This window comes from Scatophagus argus, chromosome 7 (assembly GCF_020382885.2).
Source record: "Scatophagus argus isolate fScaArg1 chromosome 7, fScaArg1.pri, whole genome shotgun sequence".
NCBI lineage: Eukaryota > Metazoa > Chordata > Actinopteri > Scatophagidae > Scatophagus > Scatophagus argus.
Genome location: NC_058499.1, coordinates 13,171,681 through 13,192,078, shown reverse-complemented (window position 1 = coordinate 13,192,078; position 20,398 = coordinate 13,171,681). Strand labels below are relative to the sequence as shown.

Below are 20,398 nucleotides of genomic sequence, written 5' to 3'. Positions count from 1 at the left end.
AAGCTTGCGAGTTTACTTTTTCATAGAAGCAAGCTTTGTTTGAGAGTTATCAATCTGAATTGCACATTTTACTGCAGTAGTTGATGTGTGTACGACCCAGGACATAACTGCATTTTTTGGTGGGTGACAGCAAAGAAATACTGAGTTGGTCTTGTGTTTACACAGTTGATGGACAGCCGAACTTTTGATTACGTTTTAGGTATCCGCCATTTTGATTTCCAAATCTGACAGATTTTTTTGTTGCCTGCCTCCTCAAGTCTAATTTGGACAGCGTCAACACAACCGCACGGCAGGCCAACCACTGACCGACGAACGGCAGTGTAAATGACATTGCAACCGGGAAAGGGTAGTATCCTCAAGCTAACAGCGCAGCCATGAATAGCCAGCTATGGGCCTCTGGGTAACCTGACAGCCAAAGTCGCCGAGTTGCCGTTCAGCTTGCAGATGACGACTGATGAAATGATGGACAAAAGGTAACGTTCGGGCTACAAAAATATGCAACCTAATGTAAAACCAGTGCAAGCTGTCTCACTGTCAAGTGGTCGCAGTACAGTAACGGTAGGTCCGTATCAGGACGTGATCGTCCCACCTAGCCACACAGCCGCGATAAACAACTGGCCACTGCTAGCTTTTGATTTAATACAAACATCGTTTGTCACCGGTTCCCTACTAAAATAGTCTGGTAACGTTAGCAACATGATTGAGACATTGCTAGCGGGCAGGTTAACGGTCTTCATGCAGGGTAAGTAAAAGACACCGACGTTAAGTGCTGGAAACGCACTGACAGAGGTTGGTTACAGGATATAAGCTAACTTGACGTGAAGTTGCGATAACTGTCCTGATAAGCTAATTAACCTTAATTCACGCTGATATGGCCGTTACCCTGCTATAAGCAATATGCGTTAATAGCTAACAGTAACCGTTACTAGCCAATCTTAGGACGCCAGAAAGGCCTGTCTTAAAGCTGACCATGGCTGTGCTGTTGTTTGAAATTTAAAATATGTATCTAACAAAAAGGAAAGGATGAATTCCCGAAGTTCACAGTCCGGGATCTGAAGCACCTGTTTGTTTAGCCTCAACATGTTTATTACAGGGGTGATTACACAAGGGTAGCATACTAAGAGATCGCTAATGTTATGCAATCAATTTTAAGGGTGCTTAGAAATGCCTTATTTTGCACTGTAAAATGATGTATTACCCACGTGTTGTAGTGTTGACTTTAAGGTATTTGAGATCATATCCATGTGCATGCGGTGCCTTAACCACAATTAAGACAAATAAATGCTGGAGCATGTTCATCATGGGAATTAATTGTTTATTCCAAAACATAAAGGACTGAGTTATATGTCAGTTTTACTAAAATGGATTCCTCTTTACTGTGTCTGATTTGGTTCAGGGGGGTGTAAGATTAAGATCCCTCCTCTACAGACACTGGCTAGTGACAGCGCACCTGCCTCATATAGTGTTGAATTGTTTTCTCAAGTTTGCACTTTGTAGTAACACAGTGTCAGCAAATGCAAGACTCAATAGTCCTCCCCAAATTCACTGACTAACACATTTGATTTCTTCATACCACACATTGAACCTAAGTGTCTTTCTGGAGGGGATTTATTTTGTTCAGCGTTGTTCTTGGTCTAGTCATTATTTCATGATCTAACTGTATGTGTGAGGCCATTCTCAAAGCAAGCTGGTTAATGTCAGTACACAAATGTGCAGCACTAACTCAATTACTGATGCATTGCTTCCTGCTCTTTCCAGTGAAGAGTTTAAGCCTAGCCTCTGCGCTTGCATTGACTTTAACTCTTATGGCTCTGACGAAGGTGCAGCAAATCTTCCTTGAAATGATTCTCTAAAATTTATTATCTCTTATTTCCTCATTTCCAGGTTGAAGCCAGTCTCTCCTGGGTCTGTATGCGTGGTGTTAGAATGAGTGAAGTCATGTGTTTTTGTCCTCATTGTGGGAATTTGCTGGTGCTGATTTATGTCAAGACCAAGCAACCTCAGTAGTGCAAATGGCTGTTTAGCAAGATCTGACTGAGGATACCAGTCCTTGTACAAATGTAAGAGCGTACATATAAATAATATATTGCATCATAAAATAAATTGTTCAGCACACATCTAAGAATGGTCTCATTAACTCGTACATATATGCTTGTCACGTCTTCTTTTGGTCAGCAGCTAAGTGTATGTGCCTGTGACATCAGCTATGTTTTGGAAGTTTGACTTGCACACGTCTTCTCACCTGGAGGCTTTACTGGACAAAGAGGATGTCACTCTTACTGAGCTCATGGATGAGGAAGATGTGCTGCAGGAGTGCAAGGCACAGAACAGGAGGTCTTTTTATTGTTAGCTTTAGCATATCAGCAGCACATTACATTTACATTATTACTTTTCAGGTTCCAGTATTTTCTGTTGTTGCTAACTGGTGCTTCTGTTCTCATCATTATGGATTTGTAGACTTCTCCTGTTCTTGTGCCAGGACCAGTGCATGCTGGAGCTGGTCCGTATGATTACTACAGAGCCCCCTGCTGGTGTAGAAGAGACCAAGCGCTTCAAGTAGGTGGTTGTGTTGAATGTGCTGATGTACAGTATGCAGGGATTTTTTTCTTTTTTTGCTGGTGCTGCACATTATCATCTCTATAACCTGCCATTTTGATGTAAAGATGAGAGCTTTAGAGGGCTCAGATTTGTTAAAAATACTTCTTGCTCCAAACCACTGATAATGCATTCAAAATGTAGAACTACTTCATTGTCTATTGGATAATCAACCTGTGAATAACAATACCATCCTGTTCCCAGAAAATATTGTTTTTCAGTTTACTTCAGCAAGTGTTTTCAGGTAGAAAATAAGAATTGATTTTTTTCTAACTTGTTTTACTGCCAGGTGTGTTCTCTTCAACTATTACAGGTATCCAAATATAGCATGTGAGCTGCTGACGTGCGATGTGGGAGTGATCAATGATAAGCTGGGTAATGAGGAGCCTCTGCTGGAAACTCTGTATGCCTTCCTGGAGCAACCATCCCCACTTAACCCCCTCCTGGCATCTTTCTTTAGCAAGACAATTGGGAACCTCATCACACGGAAGACTGAACAGGTAACACACAAACTAAGACTGCTAAATCAAAGGGCAAAGATGACAGCCATGTTTTTGTGTTGTCATGATTTAATTCTCAAAGTCTGAGGGGTGCTTGCAGCAAGATTAATAGAACAAAAAAACTGAAAAGAAATTGCTCACACTCACATTGCTGTCAACCAAAATGGTTGTAAAGGTAATGTTTGTGGATGTTCCAACACACAAAGCACATAGTTCAGGCTCACACTGTTACTGGCAGGGCCTGAGGATGTCAAGGTCAGTATGCCTGTTCGTTTGCCAACCAGCTTGTTGGTCCAGAGCAACATATCTTGGAAACTGTCCCAAAAGCTGTGACATGAAATTGTTGTTTGTGTTGCAGTCAGGACTGATCTCTGGACTTCATGAACTTAATGACTTTACCCGGAATTGTTGGGAATCTTCCACACAGCTCGCTCTAATACACATTTTTGTGTGTAAAAAGGTCTGCTTGTATGTGGATAGGACTTTAATAGCGATATAATGTAATCTGTAATATGTGGTTATGTTGTGTGCATAGTGGAGTTTAGCTAATACACTTCTAAGATTTAATCTTGCCAAGTGGCCATACGAGATTTTCATTGAGGCAACTCTGAACACACCTATCTTATATCTGATATACATGCTGGCAATGAATTAATTGATTATTGTTGGTGACTCACGTTACTCACATGTTTTGTTGAACATATACTTTGATTGCTTTGAGTCTGGACACCATTTTTTTCAGTTTTGTGTCATGGTTTTTCCTGTTCCTGTTCTGCTGTCTTTTCTTCAGGTGCTTAGTTTCCTGCGATGTAAGGAGGGTTTCCTTTCCTTGGTCCTGAAGCATATCGATACATCGGCCATGATGGATGTGCTCCTAAGACTCATCAGCTGTGTGGAGCCACCACCCCTTCGGCTCGAGACGCTTACTGTATGATACAAATAGACCCAAAGTCATACTTTTACACATTACACAAAGATACTGTTCGCAGTTATAATGTAATGTTTTTTTCAACAGTGGCTGAATGAAGAGAAGCTCGCACAGAGACTCATAGAGCTCATTCATCCTGAGAGAGATGAAGAGGTAGAAGGACATGCCAGCATTTTTACACTAATGAGTAACATGTTTCCGTGCTAAAACATAGGGTCACCAGCAACCACGGATTCTTAAACAGACAGTTCATAGTACTGAGTCTTCATGTGTGCGGTTTTTCCCCTCACAGAGACAGTCCAATGCGTCTCAGACTTTGTGTGACATCATTCGTCTGAGCAGAGACCAGGCGAATCAGCTCCAAGAAATTTCACAGCCCGACCCTTTACTGACTGTGCTGGAGTCGTAAGTCAAAGACACACACACACACACGCACAAAAGCTCGCACTCTCTTTACAAGATGTGGAGGGAATGACATACTCCATTGTGTTCTTGAAGGCAGGAGTGTGTGGAGCAGTTGTTGCAGAATATGTTCTCAGGAGAGAGTACTGAGAGCTGTATCGTCAATGGGATTCAAGTTCTTCTCACATTACTGGAGATCAGGAGGCCTGTGTGAGTGTGAGACTTTAAATCAGTTTTAAACTGCAATAAATAATACTGTCTAGTTCTACTTCATAGGGATCACAAGTGTCATTTTTCATTTGACCTGTCTAAAATTGCCTCCAGTTTGCTACATCTCTCTCTTGTGTCACCACTTACTAAATGTTCTAACTGGACGGTTTCCCTTGTTTGGTCTGTGTTTATGACAGGGTGGATGGTGTAATGGATGCTCAGGGATTTGAAAGAAGTTATACAGTTAACAGCAGCATTTTGTTGGCCATCCAGCCACACTTGATACACTTCCACCAGCTACTTCTGCAGCCACCGAAGGTACAAAATAAAGATGTCATTTGTAAAGCCTTTCCAATGGTAGAATGAGATAACCTGCTAATTCTTCCAGCTTCTAATTAAAGTCAGTATACTAAGTGTAAAAAACAAACATAGGTGTACCTGTCTAACAAAACTGTGTTGTTTCTTAAGTTCCTTTATACCCTCTATTTATGTCTTTTCAGCGGAATCCCATGTTGACTACACTGGGTGTCCTAGAGGAACCATTAGGGAACACACGTCTACACGTAGCCAGACTGGTGGCCTCTCTGCTGTACACCAGCTCTGCTAGCCATGCGGTTGTAGCACAGGAACTCTGTCGACTTAATACAATGGATCTGCTTCTGGTGAGACCAGTAGACATGCTGCGTTTTCACAGTATAGTGTGGCAGATTCTAAATATGTTAAATGTCCTACTGGAAAATGTATATTGTTTTTTTGTTTGTTTTTGTGTATTTTCAGGACTTGTTCTTCAAGTATACGTGGAACAACTTCTTGCACCTCCAAGTGGAACTTTGTGTTGCTGCCATTGTCCGGCCCTGTGCCCATGAAATGAGACTTCAGCCTGGCTTGGGAGCCCAGGAAAAATTCAAGGCTCATCAGGATCCTTCACAAGAAAATACTTTGACTGAAACCGATGAAAACTCTGCACATAATCTAATGGTGACTCATGTAGGTGTCTCTACTTGTGTTTGAAGCAAGATGTTTAAGTGACATTTCATATGCTGGCTCTGAAAACAATGGATTGTCTGTATTTTTGTCTTTCATAAGTTGTTTCAGCAGTGCAACCTTGTCCAGAGGATTCTGGATGCTTGGGAAGAAAATGATAAAATACAGTAAGGAACTTTGAATTAATGTCATTGTTTTGTTTTTGCTAACAGGCAGTAGCTGATAGGCTTCCCTTCATGTGGTGCTTCTGTGTTCAGGTCAGAAGGTGGTATGAGAAGAGGGTACATGGGACATCTGACCAGGATTGCCAACACAGTAGTCCACAACCTGGAGAAGGGCCCTGTTCACACACAGATTAGTAGCCTCATCACAGGTGTTTATGTGTGTGTGTAGATGTGTGTTCACATACATGTGTGAAATAACATGGTTCTAATACTCTCCTTGGATATTTTTTTTAATGCTGGTGTCTTTGTGTTTTTGGATGTAGAGCTGCCAGAGGACTACAGAGGGCGCTGGGAAAACTTTGTTGACCAGACCCTGTCAGAAACCAATAGGAAGAACACCATAGACCTGGTAAACAATGCACATATTCCTAACTACAGTATGTCATCGTTGTTTGTAATTACACACACCCTTAAAACTTAAAGTGTGGCATTTATGGTGTTTTTTTTCCCCCAGATTGGAACTGGAAACCCACGTCCATCCTCAGAGGATGATATGGAAAGCCCATTTCCTAAAGAACTGACACTACAGCAGGTACACAGACCCAAGCTTGCATGCAAAAATTCATGAGGGCTTCTTTTACCAGACATAATAATCTAAGTCCAGTTGTCATGTGTGTTTTAGGCCTTTTCAGACTACCAGATCCAGCAGATGACTGCTAACTTTGTGGATCAGTTTGGCTTTAATGATGAGGAGTTTACTGATCATAATGACAGCATTGGGTAAATTAACCGACAATCCTAAATGTATGACAGCGAGCTGTTGTTAATATGTGTCAGCTGAATGATTTCTGCTGTTGCAGGGCAACGTTTGACCGAATTGCAGAGATCAATATCAGCATTGATGCAGGCCAGGACAGTGTGAGTTTATTCACACATTTGTTCTGTGAACTTGTTGAATTTTGTGATTCTGTAGATGGTTTGTAATTCTTAAAGATGCAATAATGGATTTCTTGGCCACTAGGAGCCAAAGAAAACAAAAATATTAAAGCAAGCTGATAAACACACAACCATCACATACCACCATATTGCTCACCCATTTGTACTTGATTTGTCTGTCTGTCCGCAGGCTAATACAGCTGTGTTTGAGGCCTGTTCCAAGGAGAGGATTCAGTCCTTTGATGATGATGAAGAGGACATTTGGGAGGAGAAAGAGATCAGCTTTGCAACACAAACCAAATCCCGTAACAGGTCAGACACACAGCAGTAAATACAGATGCTCTGAACATCATGTTTTGGAGCTATTTATTCAAGCATGTTGCTTGATGTTGTGTTATGTATATGAATGAATAGTTCATGCTCAGTCAGACACACTAAAATGGTTTGTTTGCTTCAAGGTTTGGTGGGTCACAATCATCTCAGAGCCAAGCAACCAGTAAAGCTTGTGACAGGACGTCAGCTTCTGGCACGGAGGCCTCTGACAGAGCATCAGATTCAGACTCTGAGGAGGGAGAGGATCCTAAAGATGACCTTGATCCTTTCTCAAGCCTGAGCCAGACCGAAGCAGCTAAAAGTGAGGAATATCATGTCATATTATATAATATGCTTCTCTCCAGCAATAGCTGTGGCTGGAGGCAGTATATTTTCAGGTTGTCCATATGTTGGTGCTTCAATATTTGTTGTCATTCTTGTGAGTGCGATATCTCATTGATACCTTGAGGGACTTTCTTTAAATTTGGCACAAAGGTTCACTTAGACTCAAGGATAAACTGAGATTTTGGTTGTCAATAGTCATCTTCAGTGTGACATTACCATGTTCCGCAGCAAGTGTCTCATGTAGCGTATGTGTGGTGCTTTTCACCCTCAGGCACTGGCTGGATAGCAGATTTTGGAGAGGTGAACTCAAAGGCTCCTGCAGCAGGTGTGGGCTTTTCAGCCTGGGATACTTCAGACTCACAACCAACTGCCACAGAGACAGAGGAGAAAGGATGGGCCAAGTTCACTGACTTCCAGCCTTTCTGCTGGTGAGTCTGGGTGTGGTCTAAATATGAGGAGCTTATTTGAGAAATTGTTTGGATATATATGTGTGTGTATTTTAAAAAAAAAATCTATTTATTTATTTATTTATTAATATTTGGATCATTTGTTTGTTTGCTTGTACGTTTTTTTAAAGAATTCAAAAGAACATAATTAGCACAGCTAACCGTGGACACACGCACCTTAATGTGGAAAAATTCACCCTTAAATTGAAATGGCTGTGTGCCTGTAGTTCACTGTGTTTTCTGCAGGCTTTGTATCTATGTGACTTGTGTCTCCAGCTCTGAAACAGGCCCCAGGTGCAGCTCTCCTGTGGACTCAGAGCTCAGTGGATCAGACAGCACCAAACCAAACCAAAACCGTAAGTTGCTATAACATGGATATTTGAGTGATTTATAAAGTTCATTAATACTGTGTTCAAAAAAATGACAAAATGATAAAAATTGTGACAATTAAAACATGACATTTCAAAGCCCCTAGTCTCTACCATTTGTGTACATTGTTTCCTCAGCTCCATGGACCTCAGTTCAATGTACTATTAAATTACACAGAGCACAGGTTTTAAAAACCTCAGAGTGACATATCTATTCTTCTTAAACTTTTTAATTAATTCAAAATGACAATTACTAATACAGATTAGCCCAGTGTGAAAGCAATAGTCCAAACTTATATGCATTTGGCATCCCTGAACAATTGCCTTTCCATCTCTTGCTCCATAATGAGTTTGTGTTAAAGTCAGATGATTTCTTCTCCATCACTGTCGGCAGCGTGTGTGTGGAGCGTGTGTGTGGCGAGAAAAGCTCCTCTGGTGGCATCGGACAGCTCTTCCTCCAGCAGCTCAGACAGCGATGAGGAAGAAGCCAAGACGGAGTCTGTGACGAGTGAGACGGTCACCACGGAGACTGTGACCACGGGGGCGGGCAAGGAGACCATTCGCCTCACCATGGATGCCAAAAATGAGAGGGCGGTCTTCAGCAGGTACACATGCTCGCATGCAAATGGTGTACAGCTCCTCTGTCTTGATTGGTGCAGTGTGTTCCCCCCTGTACCTGTCATACTTTGAAGTGCTTTTATGGACCCTTTCTTTCCCTTTCCCTTTTTCCAGCACAATTTTACTCCCACCTTCTCTGTTTTTCCTCTGATATTGCCCTCCTATCTCTTCCCTCCTCTCTCATCTCCTCTGACTCCAGAGTATTCAGACCAGCGGTCAGACGGTATGTTGTGCTTGAGGTCCTTTCCTCTGGAGTGTGGAATGTTTTCCTGAAGTTGTGTAAAAAATTTTAAAGGGCCATCATAAAAACAGATTTTTTTTTTGGTTTGTTTGTTTGCTTGTCACATTTAACAGGATGTGTAACAATTCCTTGTGCCATAATTCAGGACAAACCTAAATACATTACCTTGCACTTGTAGAGCTGTAGAGAACCTACAGGACTTCATCCCATGTTGTCAACTTGACCCCCTAATTCCCAGACCTCACTGATCTCAACAAAAAACTCGGCATGAAACGGTCCACTGAGCATTTTAGAATTTTCATCAAATGGTGCTCTGTGATCTTATGCAATTACACCAACGATGAGAGCAGTGTATGACTTTACTCACCATGGTTATATGATACATACAGTTCTGTCATAACATTGATGAGACCCAAATTGATATGATTTGTTTTCTTTCAGAGAACCCACACTACTAACAGTATGTCAGGTAGCATGCTATGGACAGAAGTCTCCAATCCAACATTCTAACAAATCAATACATCAGCAAGTTACTAACGAAACAGTGCGCCTATGAGCATGTTACAGTTAAAGAGATCATACTTCCACGAATCTTGGTAACTGTCTGCCTAAGTCACTGTGACTGTGGTGAGGCACAGCATAATGGGTAATGCCCAGTACGGCTGAAAGCAGAGCCAATAGCAGAAAACTAGCATCTGAAGTTTCTTCTTTATGATATGAGTCTGGGTGACAATCACCAGCTATCCGCCTTGTTTGTTAAAGCTGCGTTTGTTTCTTTCAGTGAGGCAGATAAGGTGCCAGCAGAGGGACTTCCCATCAAAGACAAAGGCAATGAGAAAGAAAGGGAGAAGAGAAAGAAACACGGAGACGGCTCCAACCCAACTACCGCCAGTCCACCTACCCAGTCATCTGCTGTCACACAGTAAGTCTGTGTGTGTGTGTGTGTGTGTTTGTACACAGCTGAATAAATTAGTGGTGTGATCACCAAACCCAGTAAATGTTTCAAATCCCTGGTAAAGCCCTTACCAAGAACGAGCTCCATTACGAGACTTCTCACATTTCTGACCTGAGCTTTCCATAATATTCAAGTTGGTTGCATTAAGAGGAAACTTTGCCAGTTTTGTTCCAGCTTTTAATTATTACAGCCTGGGTAATATATGCATAAGAACAGTGTGAAGTTTCTCTCCATTCTGCCCTCACCCATTTGCTGTCAATCTGACGGACTTTTAAGGCTGCTGCTTGCGCTGCAGATTGTACTTTTGTACATTTTTGTATGCCCACCTTCATGGACACAAAGAGTATAGAAGTCGGATTGAGAAAGAGAGCCACCCCTCTTTCTTTTTCCCTCTCGGATCAAGATAGGAGTGTTAGCAGATCTAATATGAACCAAGACTGTTACTGCACTGCATATATTTTCTACCTAAAATGTTTTCAGAAATGTTTTTGTTGTTATGAATCCCCGACGAGACTACTATAGACTTGTTTTTGAGCTCTCACACTGAAATACATCTGTACACCTGAAAACCACGTGTGCACACAACCCTAGTGGTTGTGTACACACAGTCAGGGCTTAACAAGCAAGTTGAAAAAATAATGAAAACGTAATAAAACTAGTGTGACTGTGATTGAACTTGATTCCCTTTTAGTGGTATTATCACATCCCAGTCCTAAAATTTGAAGGATCAGGTGAAGCAAACCCCAAATCATATTTTTACCTTGTATATTAGTGGAGTTTACTCACTTGGAGAGAAATATTGTTAGATCACAACCCTTGAGGCTACTGCCACCAACCAAGGACTGAGGGAGGTAAAGGATTATCGGGTCCTTTTGTAACTTCAGCCATATTAAAAAAAAGCATAAAATGTATTTGTTGTGTTTGGGTGTTGTCAGAGTCATAATTTTATTACAGTTAATTTATTAATTGGTTAGACTACACAATAATGGTAATCCTACATTTCTTATAATTCATTTAATTTGATGAAATTGTAAAGATGTGTTTTGTAAAGTTGTTTTTTTACTTTTACAGAGAGACGCAGCCCTCCGCTAACGGACCGGCTTAACGATTCATCACACAAACACACACACACACGTTCATACCTGTCCTCTAAACACACAGCCATGCCACCCTTGCATCCTGTTAGCAGCCCTCCAATGCCCCTTTTTTCGTGTCCGGAGGATGGGAGCTCCTCAGCATCGAGGTCAAATAGTCCTTAACAGTATGTATGCTGGGTGACACAAGTCTACACAAGTCTCTTCTCCACCTTCATGACCTATTTACAACTGAACTGCTTCCAAGAGGAATGTGTGTTTTAAAGAACTTTTTTGTCGTGCCAGACCCCCAAAACCAAATTGTGTTTTGTGCAAACTTTTTCAAAATGTGAGAATTTCCCCACTGAACTTGGGAAAGTGAAACCACTCTTACCTGTTGTGATGAGCAGAGGTTACCTTGAACATCCCAGCTTTGGCACCCTAAGAAAAACAAATGCATAACTCTAAAATTGCCCTTTTATTTAATTCAGCATCAGAATTTCAGATTGTTTGAGCCTGTCTGCTCTCTGGGCATTAAATCATAGCCCAGATAATTTTTCTATCAGAGCATTTGACTGTTTCCACTTTAGTAAAGAGAACTGTATCCAAACATCAGATAACAAGAGCCAAGATTCTGTCAAAGTTAGCTGCAATTTCTCTTCAGCATTTCAGTGTCCATTGCCAGGCAGATAGTTTCAGTGCTTATGTGTGAGTGATAATAATTTGGCTTTTTTCACACGTGCCACCTGAATCATTTCTCAAAGTAGGATTCCTTTGCTTCAGTCACGGGGAACATAAATTGTTCATTTGGAGCATCAGTTTTGGGAACCGCGTGCCACTTCCTCCTCAAACCTCTGACAGATTCATGTAGTTTAGAGAGGTGCGTGTGTGTCTGCTGTTGTATCCGTGTGTGTAGACGTGTGTGTGTGCGTGCGTGTGTGTTTGAGCTCTGTCTGAAGTACAGAGTGCATTCTCAGGTCAAAGGAGAGGTATGCACATACAAAGAAAGCACACCTGTGTAACACACACACACACACACACGCACACTGGGATACACACATGCTTACACAACCAAATCTGCTGCAAAAAAAAAAAACAAAAAGAAAAAAAAAACAACAACCCTCAAGACACAGTGATGTGCACATACCAATTCATATCACCCTCAGAGCTGTTTAAATGTAATATTGTGAAATTTGAACCTGTATTAGGTTGTGGCTATTCTTGGTAACATAAGTAAACGTAATATAAATGTAAACAGAATATATAAACATCATATCTATTTTTGGAATAAATCCAGTGTTATGGAAAGGAGGTTGTTTTGCAGGTTGCAATGTGTGTGTATTGTATGTGTGTGCTGTACTGTTGAAATGAGGCAATAATGACGTCTGTGTTTCAGTTAATAGCCCAGCATCAGTTCCTGTTCCTCTGCTACATGCTTCCCACATAGAGGTTTTGGAAGAGTGCATGTGTGTGAATGTGCGGCAGCAGTCTGAAGTATGTCCTCTGTATTTTCTATTTAAAGGATAATTCCGGCTTATTAGAATTTGGGTCTTAAATTTCATTCACCAGTTTTCAATAAAATACTGGGTTAACCACTCTTATAGGGAAGGTAAAACAAAAGTGTGAGTTAGAATGATAACATAACTGCCTTTTGTGTGGACCAATATACCACAACCTCTGTCTTTTATCACATAATTAGTGCGTGCGTACTTTCCCTATAATGAGTTATTAATATCAGCTCGAGCCAAACAAACTATTTTGATCACCAATTACTTGTGCAAATCAGTTTTCAGGCAGAAATGCTAAACTTTACCTAATCTCTTTACCTTTCTTGACATTGAGGATTTGCAGCTTTTGTTTGTCTTACCTCAGAATAAAGTGAATATCTTTAGGTTTTGGATTATTGGGGACACAAAACAACCAATTTGATGGATCGCTTTAGGATTTGGAAAAAAATTGTGCTGTTTGCTGTTTGTTTTTCCTGATGGCTTACGGACCACACATTCATCAGATTAAGTGCTAAAGTTGTTTAGATAATCATAACTGTTAGAAATCATTATGGAAGACCCAAGTTGTAACCAGAACTATCTTTTAATTTTGCGTGTGCTAGACAGTCATGCTTCACTTAATCTTTCTGCTCGTCTCTCTCTCTCAGGGCAGGAGTCGACTTTAATTGCGTATACTGTATGCCTATGGAACGATACGCTTAGATTGTTGTATTTATTTTGAAAGCACTTTTTTCCAAAAGCACTTTTGGTTTGTATTCGGTGGTGGCAAAGTGTCACCACGTTATTTCCCACTCAGAGAGGTGGGAATGTTTGACTTGAATGAGTGAATCATGTAGATATTTAATACTTTTTTTTTCTGCAATGTTCTCTGCCAAAGTGTGTCTTCCCACCAGTGTACAGCTGGGTTTCATAGGTCTAGATTTATCCAGAACAGCCTTAGTTTGATCCCTCATGTTTTTTCTTTGAGTCGCTTGGTGGAGTTATCAACAGCAGTAGTAGAAGCCACATGTCAGATACTTTGAAGATTCATCTTAGTTCGCTGCCATTTTGCTTTTATCCATTCAGTGCTGTTTGAAGTGGGAACTGCACAGAGAGTGAGCTTTGGTTTAAGTTGGAGTTAGAGGACAAAAACAGGGCTGTTTTTATTTATATTTTTCATCAGGGTGTGGGCAGGATCAGAATATGTCATCCTACCTTTAGCCACACATGAGCACTGTATCTAACCCTTACCTTTGTGTTTTGGTGTGTACGTCCTTCACACTGAGAGCGCGTGTGTTGTGTAGCTACGGGTATGATGTGATGATATGCATAATGGTATGAGGTACAATACTGTCATCTTTAAGTGCCATTAAGATTGCACATTAGCCTCATTCACCTCATTGGGTTTGTGCTGTATTGTACAGCGTACCCCCAAAACTTTTAATTGAGAGACAGTGGGTGTTAAATCGTTACTTAAACTGAGGCCATTTTAAAAGTGTAAAATCTTACTGGCGTTACAGCTCGTTACATTTGTGTGTGTGCGTGTGGAGGAAGTGGTGTGAAAGACAGCTGTGTTGTAAAATGCCTTTTTTTTCCTTTTTTTTTGTATTTTTTTGTAGAATGGACTGATGCTGGTGTTTTTGTTTTTTCATTTAGATAATAATGTGTCTGTTACCTGTTGTCAATTTAGCTTGTACATTCAGATATGAACCTAATAAATATGTCTGACCAAGAAGAAATCACGAGCCTGTGTTTTATCTCCCGTTTGCAGCCTGCTGTGTCACACACACACAGTACAAACAGAGAGTCAGAGAGGGAAAGCAGGACTTGGTCTTTGGAAACATGTTTACCTTAGGGGCAGGTGAGCTCGTGGATTGGATTTCTTCCTGGTCCTTGCTGTGTGTCTATATGTATGTCAGATCAGAAGAGCAAACACAAACCCGCACTGCAGGCTGAGCTGATATCAGTCCATGAGCCTCTTCACTCACTTCTCTTATTCACACAGCCTTGGACTCCACTGTCCTTTCACTGCTGTGGGCGTGTGTGTGTGTGTGTGTGTGTGTGTGTGTGCGTGTTTTCATTCCTCGACTCAGACGCGTCATGTATGTCATCACATTCCTTTATAGTTTATGAGTGGAGCACAGATAGTAAACACACCTGCTGCTCCTAAAGCCTCTCCGCCTTCTCTTTCTCCGTGTCTTCCTACCTTCCACCTTCAGAGGAACACGCAACCTTACTTTGTCACCCGCACCTGCCTGCTGTCCGCATAGAGGACATCCATGTTGTGAGAGGACAGCGTGTGCATGCTTGTGTGTGTGTGTGTGTGGTGGGTGGGAAGAAGGGGACTAAGGCGGAGTTGTGGGATTTTTTTTGTTTTTGTACTTTGATGGGTTGTTGAGAAACCTGCCCGTCCGCTCGGAGCTGAAAGAGGAGGAGCCTGCGGGGTGTGGGACTCCAGACAAAGGAGACATATACACACTGACACTGGGTCACTGCGAGGAAAGGCACAAGCAGGCAGCTGGACGGCTTCACTTTTCTTTACGGGAGACGATATCCCATCTCCCAGGCTACTTTTTACTCACTTATTTATTTGTTTGTTTTGTCGGAAAACTTTGACCTCATGTGTTTGTCAGCTGTATGGATTGTTCAGCGAGCCGAGGGATGATTGCGTCGGAGCAGCGGCTGCCGTACGCTGCCTGCGGTGTGTGGAAGAGTGCGCATTAGTACGTTTGGGATGGAAAAGTGGGGCTGGCACGATCCGACAGCTCTCTGCTCTTAGCTTGACGCCATGGGGGGCTGCCATAGTTACCCCTCGGCTACGAAGGCAGACAACAAGACTCTTCAGCCCTCTGACCTCGGCAGTGACAAACCGTAAGTTGCGTTTCTCTTCATACGCCTTGTGCGCAGATAAGAACTCTGAGTATAAGTTCAATGTTGTTTTTTTTTTATTATTATTATTATTTGCTGTTCGTTTTCTTGGAAGATGGTTTAAAAGAAACTGAGAAAGCTGTCTGCACATGGTTTAGTGAGGAATGTTCTTCAGATAAGTGTGTGTGTGTACGTGTGTGCGTGCGTGTGTGTGTGTGTTACATATTTGTGTGATGGCATCAGTAAAGGTGAATTCCTCCAACAGCGGGAACACATGTTTAAGAAGTAGTTGTTGAACCAAGACCGGTAAAGATCGTCCTACGCGTACATGCTCGCATTCAAGTGTTTTGCTTCGGGATGAATCTTTTGTCGAGCCAGCTGGCTGTGTGCTTCACCCGCACGGACTGGAGGTAAAGGTAAACATATGGCCGAGAGCGGGCTTGGTCACACAGGAGCGTGTTTGCACACAAACACCACATCACACGTAGCTCAGGGTTGTGTGTGTGTGCTGACAACTGGTAGCCAAGAGGCTGTCATTGAGTTAATGCCATGGAGCTCGAAGTGAACAGGATATTAACAAAAGGAGTTCCTGTGGACATTAGAGAAGTTTGTCATTGTAGGGATCTGCTCTACTGCTCGTGTTTACATTCGTTACTATTTCTACCTCTTAACTTCTCCTGACCTTTACTTTGGACAAAGGCCTGCTGTTTAGACCATTAAACTAATTCTCCCCGCCCATCCCTTACTCTCTCTCACACACACACACACACATTTACACGAGGGGGGGTGAAAATCCACAGAGAGGAGTGTGTTTCCTTTATCGCAGTGGGCAAGGTCACACTCAGCAAACTCTCAGCTGCTGTGTGTGTGCTGACATTCAAAAACAGCTGCTTGATCTGAACTATTCGGCCCAATCAAAGAAACAAGAGTAGGCTATAGCACTCCTCCTCCTCCTCCTCTTCCTCATCATCATCATCATCATCATCACACTAGTCCACATGGGCCTTTCGTGGCCTCGCTTGTTTGCATGAAGTCAAATAATGCCAGACCTTCCAGTACACGCCAACACTCACAAACATCATTCATTTCGTGCACACACTCTGCAGTTATCACCTCCCGTGTTACCGCACTACCTGTGGCTTATCAGTAGTGTCAGCACACGAGCCTGTACATGAACCTCTCACGTCGTTAATCCTTCTCAGTCATTCGCTTTGTGGCGCTGACCGCTGCAGCAGTGAGCTTCATTAGCAGTAATTACCCCCACTCTGCATTGGCTGCCTTCATTACATTAAACTGCTGCGTTTATCGGACTTTCAGGTCCGCGGTTTCAGCACAGTTTGCGTGTGTGCCAGCCACACAGGACAAGACAGATGAGAGAGAGAGAGAGTGCGTAAAACGTGTTATCTACTGACCGCAGCGGGAGTAATTAAGCCACTGACCTATCGATTGTTTTACGCGGCCATATTTTTCTGTCTCTCTCTCTTTCTCTCTGTGACTTTTTCATGCTGCCTCTGCTTCATTAACTCTAGCACTGTTGTTTTTGTTTTCGAAAGGGGAATTAATAACAATAATCTGGAGGAGCGTCCATATCTGCAGCAGCAGTATGTGTGCCAGCGCGTCACGCACACGGACGTGTTTGCCCTCACAGCGCTGCCGCCTGGCGTCGACAAGGCAGAGTGGCTGGCCAGCAACAGCGAGTGGAGCCGTGACCCCCCACCCCCAATTCACACTGCCAAATAAGTAAATAAGATCAAGTAAATAAGTAATTTTCTTCTCATTGATTTCTTTCAGCGGTGGCGTTTTTCAAGAATATAAACCTGTTCTCCAGCGCACTTTCTGAGTTCTGCACTCCCAGCACCTGCCCAACCGCCTGTGGACCGGGCAACACGTAAGTACCTGAGTACCTGAAGGGTCAGTTCACCTAAATCACAAGGGGAGGGGTGAAAGGGACACTTTCTCACTTTGTCTCACTGATATTATGTCATAAATCTCGTCTTCTTTTTGCAGAGGTTCTGTTTCCCAGCAAATTCTTTTCATGTTGACAGAGCGGTTTGTGTAAGAAAGGGGGTTATTTCCGGAAGGACAAACTGTGTCCATAATGTTAGTTTTCAATTTTCTTTGGGCAGCACAAATGAAACTTTACAGTATCATTAAAAATAGATCTCCTCCAGTTTTTACAGTCTTTGGCACCACTGTGTGATGATGGCAGGGTTTTAAAAAGACAATAATCCAAAGGTGCGTTACTTGAAGGTGAACTTAGTGGACCTCTGCAAAACGCTCCCCTACACTGCTTAAGGCTAGTGGGTCAAGGCTACGTGAGATACCACCAGCGTAACATACCTGAATCTCAAATTGGGCTACTGGATTGCATTGTGGATAACGTTGGCGCCAAACTCTGACAAGGAAGAAGTATGTGTGGAATACAAAAGATGGTATCTCTAGTTCTGCTTCATGGACTTTGATACTTGTTTTGACACTCAATCATGTTAAAGGAGTGCAATAATAAATCTGGGAATGAGATGGTGGCAGACGTTTCACTAAGCTTGAGATCTTGGAATTTAAACAATTTCTTTTCACCTGCCTCTCTCTCTCACAGCTACAGATGCTTTTCTAGCAGCAGCTCTGCATATGCGTAGTGCACAAAACTGATTATTATCTCCCTGTCTGATGAAACAGAAGTGAATATGTTTTAAAAATAGCACCTGTGCAATGTTTGTTCGAATAATAATGAAACTTGTCTCACGATGGTGAAAGTAGTGGCAACTCCTTCTAACTCGTATGGTTGTGGTTAGAAAAATTCTATCACCTCCACACCCGACCGTCTGCGACATCTAGTGGTTAAGATATGCACTTCACAACAATGAACTAAATAATACTCTGGCAAACAAAGAATAATGTAAAAATAAAAATAAATTACCTCACATGGCTCTTACAGTGAATGTTGATTTTTAAGGACAAAAAAATCCTCTGCCTCTGACTGTATTTAACAATAGATAGAGTTTGCTCTGTTGCTAGCGGTTGACCCTCGAGTGATGATATTATTTACTCCTTGAAAAACATAAAATACAGTTTCTCTTCACTTTTCCTTAAAAGGCTGAACTCCCAGCACGTTGTGTCTGAAGGATCATGTGTGTTGTTGTTTTCAGGGTTTATGTTTGGACTGATGACCACGGCAGGAAGCTGAAGTGCTCTGCCCCGCTTTACTTTGACTATGCCATGTCATACATTCAGGAGCTACTGACTGATGAAGATGTGTTCCCCACAAAAGCAGGTAAAGGGCATTTTATTTATGTCGCATTGTTCGGCATCACATTCCAGTTTCAGTGTTAAGCCATTATCTCTTCCCTTCTTCCCAGGTTCAGTGTTTCCAACAGGCTTCGTCTTTCTCGTCCAGAAGGTGTTTTTGCTGTTTTTCAGGACTCTGGCTCACATTTATTGGTCTCACTATAGAGAGACGCTCGCCTTGGGCCTGCAGCCACACCTCAATACCCTCTTCACACACCTCACGCTGTTCTGCAGGCAGCACGGCCTGTTGGAGCCAGAGGACACTGAGCCACTGCAGGACCTCATCGCAGCTCTGGGACAGCAAGGCTGAGCCTGTAGAGCAGACACACACACACACACATGTTGTGCACTCACATTTTCGTCACACTTATTTAATTGCTATATCTGAGTATAAAGCTTTAATTGTGTATGTCACCACTTTGGGCCAAACCTTCACTTACTGAACGTTATGGTTTTTTTCTGGAAGTTGTAAAATATAAAATACTGTTTATGAACAGTATGCAGGAGAATGAATGAGTCTGTTGTGCTTTAAAAAGCAGCAAATCAGACAAGATCGAGTATTTGGTTCCTACTGTATATGGTTGACTTTTGTTATTGTGATACTTAATATTGCATGTTAGTGTATTTTTAAACAATGGTGCTTATATTATTATATTTTGATAAGGTCAAAATCTTCAAGATAAATTATATCTTCCTTGTAGACTTAAGGCAGTCATAAAACCTAACTGACCCAGGCGGTTCACCGTTGTTATAAACAAAATGTGCCATCATGGGTGGCATGTTGATGCAAATGACATGAGTGCATCTGCACCGAACTACACAGCTTATCTCTGCATCCTTATGAATGATTCTGTATTCTGTTACGAACATTTAGCGCAGTTTTATGTACCTGGTAGATTTGACAAATATAAGATTTCATTTTTTTGCTCAGTTATGTAGAAACAATCAAATAAAACCATTTAAGGTGCAATTTCAATTGAGTTCATGTCTCTCTTCTCTTCACTAAGGCACTGTTGAATAGTCTACTGTGACTTGATGCTGATGTGGTGGTCTTGAACCACCAACCAAGACAGGTAAATGCTGTCTTGCCTTTGTTGTCTTTATTTGAGAGCAGCACCACCTGCTGCCAGCACAGGAACACAGCATGTATCTCATATTAACCTCCACCGTCACCTACAGTATACTGCAGACTGTAAATGTTTGTTTTATTGGCTGCGGCATATTGGATGTGAAGTAAAAAAAAAAAAAAGCACAGCGAGGGCAAAGTGCTGAGATTCAGGTTTCATGTGACAGTGTTTACCACAGATAGAATACTGGACTCTAGTGATTACACACAGACAGGTTCAAAGGTGTAAATGTATTCAAGAGGTCTGTGGGTTACAAGTCACACTATTCATCTGCTACACGTATGAACACCTGCCAGGACCCTTAAAGCTGGAAAATCAGAATTTACTGTTAACCTTTCTTTCCTTTATTTCAAACTTAGTATCCTGGAGTGAAGCCAAAGGAATAAAAAATGTGCCTCTGTTCAAAATAGGCCACTTATGCACTGCACTGTGGACAGATTTGGCTACTGAGGTGGCACCGCTTTGGCACAGTTTGTGTCGAATATTGCAGGCCTGCTCATTTAACATGACATTCAAATCTAAACACAAAGATGCACTTGCAGTACTTTTACCAA

At 42.0% G+C, this 20,398-nt stretch overlaps 2 protein-coding genes across 4 annotated transcripts; both read left to right on the top strand.

Annotated features, from left to right (window-relative positions):
• The first annotated feature begins 111 nt into the window (after window positions 1-111).
• ppp6r2b (protein phosphatase 6, regulatory subunit 2b) lies at window positions 112-13,334 on the top strand. 3 transcript variants are annotated; one of them, XM_046393596.1, is made up of 25 exons: window positions 112-473; window positions 1,885-2,060; window positions 2,176-2,334; window positions 2,458-2,556; window positions 2,909-3,095; window positions 3,886-4,023; window positions 4,111-4,176; window positions 4,316-4,428; window positions 4,522-4,635; window positions 4,833-4,953; window positions 5,136-5,297; window positions 5,413-5,622; window positions 5,722-5,786; window positions 5,877-5,992; window positions 6,107-6,192; window positions 6,298-6,375; window positions 6,466-6,563; window positions 6,644-6,701; window positions 6,910-7,031; window positions 7,178-7,353; window positions 7,648-7,804; window positions 8,099-8,178; window positions 8,585-8,795; window positions 9,831-9,971; window positions 11,076-13,334. In XM_046393596.1, exons 3-25 carry the CDS (start codon window positions 2,207-2,209, stop codon window positions 11,107-11,109), a joined length of 2,760 nt encoding a protein of 919 aa, XP_046249552.1. In that variant the 5' UTR covers window positions 112-473; window positions 1,885-2,060; window positions 2,176-2,206; the 3' UTR covers window positions 11,110-13,334. The 3 variants fall into 3 exon arrangements, with proteins under 3 accessions (XP_046249552.1, XP_046249551.1, XP_046249553.1); XM_046393595.1 differs by having other exon boundaries at window positions 113-473; window positions 2,179-2,334; XM_046393597.1 differs by lacking the exon at window positions 112-473 and adding an exon at window positions 572-742 and having other exon boundaries at window positions 2,179-2,334.
• A 1,658-nt stretch (window positions 13,335-14,992) lies between these two features.
• Window positions 14,993-19,693, top strand: LOC124061599 (MOB kinase activator 2). The gene is made up of 5 exons (XM_046393599.1): window positions 14,993-15,435; window positions 16,986-17,125; window positions 17,224-17,320; window positions 18,579-18,703; window positions 18,789-19,693. The coding sequence occupies exons 1-5, from the start codon at window positions 15,353-15,355 to the stop codon at window positions 19,025-19,027; spliced, it is 684 nt and encodes a 227-aa protein (XP_046249555.1). The 5' UTR covers window positions 14,993-15,352; the 3' UTR covers window positions 19,028-19,693.
• The last annotated feature ends 705 nt before the right edge of the window (window positions 19,694-20,398 follow it).